Source organism: Sinocyclocheilus rhinocerous, unplaced genomic scaffold (assembly GCF_001515625.1).
Source record: "Sinocyclocheilus rhinocerous isolate Xijiao unplaced genomic scaffold, SAMN03320098_v1.1 scaffold308, whole genome shotgun sequence".
Taxonomy (NCBI): Eukaryota; Metazoa; Chordata; class Actinopteri; order Cypriniformes; family Cyprinidae; genus Sinocyclocheilus; species Sinocyclocheilus rhinocerous.
Genome location: NW_015664994.1, coordinates 1312102 through 1321511, shown reverse-complemented (window position 1 = coordinate 1321511; position 9410 = coordinate 1312102). Strand labels below are relative to the sequence as shown.

At 37.5% G+C, this 9410-nt stretch overlaps 1 protein-coding gene across 1 annotated transcript in view; it reads right to left on the bottom strand.

The window, feature by feature from the left end:
• LOC107730649 (phospholipid-transporting ATPase IA-like) overlaps window positions 1-9410 on the bottom strand; it is a 155127-nt gene that overhangs the window by 34810 nt on the left and 110907 nt on the right. The window contains exons 24-25 of the mRNA XM_016541511.1: window positions 8396-8468; window positions 5631-5741 (exon numbers count right to left, since the gene is read on the bottom strand). Coding sequence (XP_016396997.1) covers window positions 5631-5741; window positions 8396-8468 — 184 coding nt within the window. The remainder of the gene's footprint in view (window positions 1-5630; window positions 5742-8395; window positions 8469-9410) is intronic.

The following is a 9410-nucleotide window of genomic DNA, read 5'->3' as shown; positions in this document are numbered from 1 at the left end:
CATCACGTAACCGTTTTCGTGCATAACACAGTGCTGTGCTCACATAATTGCCTTTTTGATTCATATGTTTTCACTACGATTTACGGTGTTAAAATAATATGCTATAATCTAATGGTGCCTGATCTTATCTTTTAAAATTCAAGCAGGCTAGTATTATGGTCGTAATTTAATAATTGCATTGATTTCACCACATTGGCCTTTTAAATACGAAAACCACTGCAATTTCTGTGCAATTTTAAAAAAATCAGTTTCTGGTCTCAGACGCATGTGCTTATAAAACAATTATAAAATAGGAAATCAATTCTGCAATGTTTAAAATAAAATATAGTAATATATTTACTCAAATTACGGTAATATAACAACAATTATAAAAAATACTGCTACTTAACCATAATTAAATTATTATTAGCAGGAGCAGCAGCAGCAGCAGAAGCTATATTTTGCAGTTCTTTGCTTGCTAATAAAATCATGAAAATAAGTCTGTGTTCTAAACTAACAGAATAATTGCTTCACCATACAGAACTTAAATTACGGATCACGAAAAAGGCGCTGGTGCAGATAAGAAGGGAAACTGCTTGTGCACAACGGCAATAAACATGAAGATAGTGTTTTTTTTTCTAAATATATAAAGATATATAACAGTATTACTAGTATACCAGTATTATTTTAGTCTCCTGTCAAAAACCTATTAAATATGCATCATCATCATCATCATCATCATCATAATCATCATCATCAATAATAATAATAATAATTCAAGCAATTCAGCAAAATTTCCACTTCATATATGTTCTTTCGACAAGCTACAAGGAAAAAAGAAGAAAAAAAACAGGAAGTTGAAGATTGAGTGGACTACACAGTGAGTGAATGTCTTTGTGGCCAGCATCAGACCAAAGAACAATACACAAACACTGGTGCTCATAATTTATGTTGTTACATCCACAATTCTAAACCAATTTAAATATAAAGAACAGAAAATTGGGTGAGTAGGACCAGTAAACCACACCAAGAGGCTGGAGTTTACAAAACTTAAACATACTGCAGTTTACAAAACTGGAAACAAAGTGCTGGAAATGTTCTTCTTTGTTTTCAAGTGTTTAGGATTGTGTGGCAATGCTGAGTTTGACCCAAGATCCCCAGTTAGAAGTTTATCAAGTGAGGTTTAAAGGTCATGGAGATCAGGGCTAGAGCCATAACAAAGTGTCTGAAAGCTAACTGTCACACACAGTGAAGCACACTCCACAATGACATTACAGCCTGCTCATCATAACATCTGCAGTGAAAGTAAACTGGCTGTGGTACAGTAACAGAACTTATAGACAATTTAATTGTACAATATCAGTTTCATGATGCAAACTAACTGAATTGATCTAAAAAAAAAACAAGACTTTTGGTGAAAATAAATGCAGTCAATTTGATAATAATTTTATTTGAGATGTTACCACACAAAAGCACATTCAGGTTGTATGAAAAAAAAGTTTTTACAGTGAAATCTGTTTTAGTGTAGAAGCACATTGTAAACCATGGTAAACAATAAAATGGTTAACTCAAAAATCAAAGACACTTCATAAAAATTTACTGGAATTTCACATCAAAATACTGCAAAATTAACAAGGGAAAGAGAGAGAGAGAAAAAAAAAAAAGAAAGACGGCACCTCTTTGCTCCATGTCTCTGCTTGAGAATCCAGCTAAAACTAGCATAGCTGTGTTCTGGAACATGGCAGCTGGTCCGAGCTGGTTGAGCAGCTGGGCCAACTTGTGGGGATCTGGCTGACTTTGGAACAGCAATAAACTAGCTACTATATCATAAAAAACAGCTTGACCACCTTAAACTGGTATATTTTCTAGTAGGGCCCTTGATCAGTAGCTCACCCAAATATATGAATATGTATATTATAAAAGACAACAAAATTAAATAACGAAAATAAAGTTTCCAAAGTAAAGAAGGATATACAGTAAATTGCAATTGACCTAAAGCAAACTGTTAAAACATTATTTGGAAAACCTAACAGATTCGTGGGGGGGAAATGGGGAATTTTTTAAAAATAATAAAATAATCAAAATAAATTCATGATATCTGTTTTTTTAAAGCAAAATAAAAAACGGCAATATCAAAATCACTGAATGTAAAAAAAACACATTAGACATTTCATTGATATATGATAAGAAAGAGCATGCTAATTTTGCCAGAGTATACATTTTGCACAATTTTTCTAAATGTACACTGTTCAAAAGGTTGGGGTCAGTAGTTGTTTTATTTGAATTAATACATATTTTGAGCAAGGATGCCTTAAATTGTCCAAAAGTGACAGTAGAGGCATAATTTTACAAAAGATTTCTATTTCAATTAAATGTTCTTCTTTTGAACTTTCTATTCATCAAAGAATTAAAAAAATGTATCACAGTTTCCACAAAAATATTTTAACATTAATAATAATAAGAAATGTTTCTTTCTGAAGTGATTTTTGAAGGGTCGTGTGACACTGAAGACTGGAATAATGGCTGCTGAAAATTCAGCTTTGCTATCACAGAAAATAAATTACATTTTAAAATATATTAAAATTTAAAAAGTTAAAAAATATTATTCCACAATGTTTTTAATGCAGCCTTGGTGAGCACAAGAGGCTTCTTACAAAAACATTCTACAAAATCTTTCCAACCCTAAAATGTTCAACTGTAGTGTAAAACAAAGATCTCTAAAAAACCTAAGAAATGCTGGCAAGACAATAAGAAAGGGCCACTGAATTGCAAGTGTGAGTGACAGAAGAACCGAAAGAACCAGTTGGGCGTTTCACAATGAGACTGCAGGGCCCAGGGCTTTCACTCAGGCCTGCAGTCTTTCACTAAGCCTGCTGCTCTGTTTGAATGAGGCCCTTGTAATTACCTCAGAAATGCTACTTGTCTGTCAGCCCTTCTGGTGCCAGCTGAAGAGCTGTCAATCAAGCTCTCAAGAGCCCAGCAGGATAATGACAGCAAGCACAGCAATTTGGTTTTAAGAATGGCTTTTTGCATGTCTCAAAGCAGCTAATCCAACGAAGGTTCTGAAAAGTTTTTTTTTTCTCCCCCAGTTAATTTTTGCTCATGTTGAAAGAATGCAAGACCACAAACCAAGGACTAAACAAACCAGCATGACAAACGTTTAGGTTAACCCAAACTTATTTGTCTGACAATGTATGGAAGATCATGTGCTATTATGTGTTTACAATTGGAAAAATGTCTCTGAAACAATATAAACCATTCTAAGGCTACTGTCTATATAGGCAGCTGCCTTCTTAGAAAGAATATTGAGATGAAACCAAGTAACTGATTTGAAAAGACTGAACACTCTTCATAGGGAGCAACTCTCTGCACCGCCCTGATACGTTACTATTGAAACGTTTTGTTCTGTAAGACTTTGTAAGCCTCTATTTATTTTGTAATTCAGCCAATAGGCAAAGCAGATAAAGTCTTGATAAAGTACTATGATATATACTAGGATACAACACTGGATGGTGGTAAAAAAAACAAAAAAAACTAAGATGTACACATATCCATTGCTAACCACAGGTTGAGAAGGATAAAATGGCCACTAACATCCTTATTCCACTTCCTTGAGGTTAATGTCTGGAAAAATGAGATGAAGAAAAGCCTTCACGGACTCAAAGGTAAACCTATTATGGCAACAAATGTATCTCTTTAACCGACCCTTGGGAAGCAAGTGTCTTGAATGTCAAGCCCTTACAAAACAGAGGTGCTTTTTGGTGTGAGGCAAGGAAACAGTAAAGCCTTGCCCTGTTCTATTCGAAAGGCCCCTTATGGAGAGGGGGAATACATTTTCTGCTCATAACAAAAGAAGGGCTGAGGAGGAGATACATTCCCCTCTAGGAGCTGGGGTGCTTTACAGTTCTCTTGGAGATTCAAAAGCAGAGCTTAAAGAGAATAAGACAAAAACAAAAAGTGGCTAGAAATATTTGGAGGGCGTGTTCGGGAAAGGCCATTTACTGGACATAGTTGTTCTAGTGCCGCCTCTTATGCAAAATAAGAAGAAAAAAGGGAAGAGATGCTTGTTTCTTGATTGATGAGAAAGTGTGAAATGTGATCACAGTCAGAAATGTTTGTGTTGAAGGGGAACTTTCATTGTGGAACAAAATACGACAACCCCACGGCAAAAGCCAAAAGAAAAATACATGAAAGCCACCCAGCATGACTAGTACCGAAAATCTTTAAAATATCACATTCATTGAGCGATAACTGCTCACAGCTACAGGGCTCTAATATTCCCACGGATTTAATCCACTGAACTTTAAAATTGAGGAAAAATAGCTTCATGACTTCACTACATTTATGAACACGACCACAGCAGCTCCCCACATCTAAACAGTACAGAAGCATGTAAACAGGAAATGTACATGAAATGGGCCGAACTAACTCACAAACCATGCAATGCTTTATCATTCAGTGAGGGCAGAGGAAAACAACGGTCATCTGAAGTCCTGATTCATCTCCTCATCCTTGTTCTCAAAATCTATAGCAGCACTGGATGCCAACAGAGAGAAATCTAAGGGGCTTTTCAGAGAGTTACCACAGCACATAAAACAAAATCAAGATGAAGGGAAAAGGGTTCACGGGTCAAGTGGCACACAAGAGCAAGAGGGCCGAGGGGAAAAAAGATGGATTTTTGAAGTGCTCGTGTTTCTGCTGGGGTTGTACAGCTCATGAATACTGGTGTTGGTCTGTTTCAAATTGTAGTGAGCTGCATACAGAGGGAACATTTTACACAAGAGAGATAAAATGGATAAAGCATGGATAAAACATAAATTACAAAGCTAATGTTCTTGCATTGGATGCATTAGAGATTAAAAGGCTTCTTGTCTTTGTCGGGAAGTGAATAAGAGAAAGAAATATGAAATTCCATTTTAAACCAAAATCATCATCAATCAATCAAAAACATCATAATTCCGATTTACGATCGTGCAAATCAAAATATCACAGGGATATTTAACATATGTTTAAATTTGGACACACTTAATATTTTGTTCTATTATAGCCCTAAACACATACTAGCACGAGGCTGGCGTGACCAAAGGTCCATTTCATGGATTTCAGAGACCTTAGACATTAAATAGAGACTTAAATGGCCTAATGTTGCTTTCAGACCCTTAGTCTGCTACTAACTCTTCTTTCAGCTCTTGAGGAAACCTAAAGTTTGTCCCCGAGGTGTAACATCTCCAAGTGTGTTGCAGCTCAAAACGGCCAAACGCCCCTCATGATAAAGCTGGTGCTGATAGCAGCCCTTTAACTTGTCAGGTCAGGTCTCTGAACCGGCTATCAGCACCAGGCCTGGAAACTGTCAAATACCATCACAGATGGATGGCCTGTGGGCTTCACATTGACAGACCTGCATTCCTACAGCAGAATGGAGACTCTACAACTGCCGACATGCATGCAACGCCAGTTCATTTCATTAAAGATTGGTCATTCAATCTCCTTGAAAAGGACATTAATGGTTAATGCAATAACAGGCTTGGGTGCTGTCATCCATTTTGTATGTCCCGTGAGTTTGATAAGACACGACAGTGAGTAGATGACAAAAATTTCATTTTTGGGTGAAAATGAACTTCATTTTATATCGCATGCACTGACTTTCTTACCTCGATAATGTAAAGCACAATGTTCTTGTAGAAGCAATACAGGATGCACTTGGCAACACGGTTGTAATTCCAAGCGCCGTGAACCAACAGAAGATTCTTCAAGTACTTGAACTGTGAGAGAGAAGGGAGGACAGAGATAAGTTCATTAAGGCCTACTATTTACACAAGATCTACAGTTTCCCAGCCAACACAGAAAGCGGTTTTGGCTTTGAAAATAAAGCGACAATCTTATCCATGCTGGGCAACAGGAAGAATGGAGTTGCAGGGACAAGACAAACACTGTCTCAGCCATATTCCTGAGAATTCCAGCTACAATCTGTCTTATTGTGTTGAAAAGCAGAGGAAGCAAGAAAACTTTTTGCAGCTGTACAAAGAAAATAAAGTAATTTTTTGGTTAGTACATTAAGTTCTGCTTTTAATAACTGCCTTATATTATGAAAAAGTTTATCAGGTTTATCAGCTGGCCACTAAGAAAGAATTAGTATAAACCTGATTGTCATGAAAAATAGTGAAGAAAATAATAATTCATCCAAATTGTACTTAATCTACTCAGAACAGAACCCAACACCCAAACTGTAGATATAAACTGCTTAAATCATCTGGATTCTGTCAGATTTACTGAATATAAAGTGCTGTTTCTGTTGCTGTCACAGTGTGTTTAACTTTCATCAAGTCAGACAGATGTCTTTTTCAAACAATCGATGAGTAGTTCCCTCCAATTTATTATGTTGCTTCATACATGTGTATATTGCAAAAGATTGAGTTGATTAATATATTTACTAAATATTTTCACCATATTTTCTGCTGAGTTCAGCACACTATGTGCCAAAAGCAGGCTCAGCACCAAAACTCTACTTCAAAGCATGTTGCTTAGGCGGACAGAGTGAATACTGAGTGATTTCACACGCACAACAACACGCTGATAATTCATAAAATTGTGTTTTCCTCTGGCTTAGACATCAAAATGTAAACAGAGAAGTGCTTCGCTCACTAAATAAGCCCCAAAATGCTGATGAAAGTGTTTATCCAGATCAAAATCAGGATACGGGCGATAAATCTATATGGATTGTTTTCTTTAAACAGTTTATGAAACTAAACTAATGAAAAAAACAACTGACATGACCTTACATGTTATTGGTTGCAAATTGCAACAGATACAAGTTTGTTTGTTGCACTGTAACCCATTTATATGGCCGCTGAAATAAATACGATATGCAAACATCCAAACTTGTACAGGTGCTCAAGATTAGTGGCTTACAGTGACCCTCCATGACAGTAAACAAGTAATATCAGTGGATGAAAGGATGATTGTGGAGGGAGGAGCAAACGATAGACACAGTGGGTGTGGCGTCAGGCCTCGGAGAGGCTTTTATTTAACAGAAAATAAAACAAAATGTCCAAAATGGGGAATAAAGTGTCTAAAGGGGAAGGAGTGTCCAAAATAAATGGAGAAATCTGGTGTCCTCGTTGTGCTGGGGAATTGTAAAGGAGGGCAGTGTTCAGAAAGGAGGGACCCAGGTAATGGGTGGAGTCCGGTGGCCATAAGAACTCCTCTCTGTGGTCCGAGGGGCGGCAGCTTCGTCACAGCGGCTCATCTTTCCTGGCCCATGGCGCTTGAGGGGATTAACGGCCCGCCATCATAGCCCGTCGGCAGTGTCACGGATGCATCTCCATTCCGGACCGCGGGTCTGGCAACTCGCGTTTCTGGCAGTGCGGGAGTCCCTCCATGCTCCCTTCCTGGACCCATGAGGACACCAGCATGCATGGGGAATGGTCGAGGAGAGGTGCGCTTGGCATTTAACAGCGGCTATGACGAGGCTCCATTCACTACAGGTATGCCGCATCACGCACCGCCAGCCCTGGCTGTTTCTGCACCCCTCCTCTCTCACACACCCACTCCTGCCGGGAACCTGGTGAAGGGCGGCGTTTAAAAGGATGGGGTGTTGATGATAATTAGGGGGAGGCAGCCGTTCCATCACAATGATCTGGAGATGCCATGTTTTATTTCCTATTAAGAGCATCCTGAATGTGACAGTGTTACAAACATCATTCCTCTAAAACAAACAGCTAGTCACTCCTATGGAGGCAGGAACAGCAGGGTGGGATGTAAGGGGTACGGAGGGCCTTTGAGGGGCTCAAGGGCTGTTTGACCTTTGGATGTGAAGAGAGTGAGTTGATGACAGACAGACTACAGTGGAGTCTAGATGTGGAGCCCCTGTCTTAAAATCTGCTGATCTGTGGAGGACCTTGTGTGGGGCTGAAGCACAGCAGCATTCCAGCATACTGATTTATCCCTTCACGGAAACAATTTAATCACATCTTTAAAACTGGGTTAAACCTGGGTTTAACACAAATTAACACAGCAGTGACGATGCAGCCTGTGAAAGCCCTGTGCTGTTGTGAGATTAGCTTTAAATGAATTTCACACATGGGTCAGACATATACAGACACAATACGCTATATACTATAACATCTGTTACCAATAGTAATAAATATTAAATTAAATATATAATTAATAACAAATATAACTAATACCCTCATTTAATATTATATTTTATGAGTGTGCTTTAACCCTGTAAACCTGATATATGAAATAATAGTAAGAAAAAAAATTATTTGGTGAAGTTGTTATTTCTGTGTCCAAAAAAGTATGATGAAAGTCTGACAGCTTGCAAGGACTTTATGACAGTATATCAGTCTACTTACATAAAACACTACTCTATATTACATTACTCTATATCTCCCAATAGTATGTTTTATAGTTTTATGATCAGTGTGATCACTTTCACCTGTTTTTTCACCATCTCAACCACCTCAGACTTCTGCAGAGGTGAAACCCTGAAAAAAAAAGAAGAGTAATGAATTAATAAAAAAACAAGTAAATATCTGCTTTGATGTGGAACATTGTTGTAACATTTATTTTAACATTTCTCTACGGTTGAACTGACATTTTATTTCTTTCCACAAGAAAAGAGGTTAGGGATTTACAACATAATTGTGGATATGCAATGGCACTTTTACAGAGGAATTTGAGGCTATTTTTCTTGTTGCCAATTATTAGTGTTGACAACCATTAGATTTCTTGGCCGTCTGTTGTGACCTCAACAGCTGTGGTCACATCTCAACTTGATATGATGAATTGGTCTCTTCAAAAAGAGAGGTTAGAAGGGGACTTCAAACTCTCACACTGAAATTCACTGCTCAAATAGTAAAGGCATGGATGTTTGCCTACAAAACCACCACTGGCTCTGCACCTCTTTACCTAAATTCATTACTTCAGACTTATGTGCCCTCTAGAAGCTTGCATTCTGCAAGTGAACGGTGCTTTATTGTGCCATCCCAAAGCAGCACAAAATCACTTTTACGGACTTTTAAATTAACTAAATCCGAGCAGCTGAGTCCTTAGTCATCTTCAAGAATCGGCTAAAAACACATCTCTTCCATCTTTATTTGACCCTCTAACTCTTAACACTCTCTATTCTAATTCTATTCTTTAAAAAAAAAAAAACATGTCCCTTTTAGACTTGCACTCTATTCATTTGCTGCTTGTTTTCTAAAAAAAAACTAACACTTGCTTTCTAATCTTTTTGTATTCTATCTGTTTTCTTTTCATTTATTATACAATTAACAAAAGCAAAAAAAGGCCTCTAACACTAGCTTGCTCTATTCTTTTTCTATTCCATCTGTTTTCTTTTTATTTATTATACAATTATAATTCTGACTTTCTGACTTCTGATTAACAAAAGCAAAAAAGGCCTCTAACACTAGCTTGCTCTATTC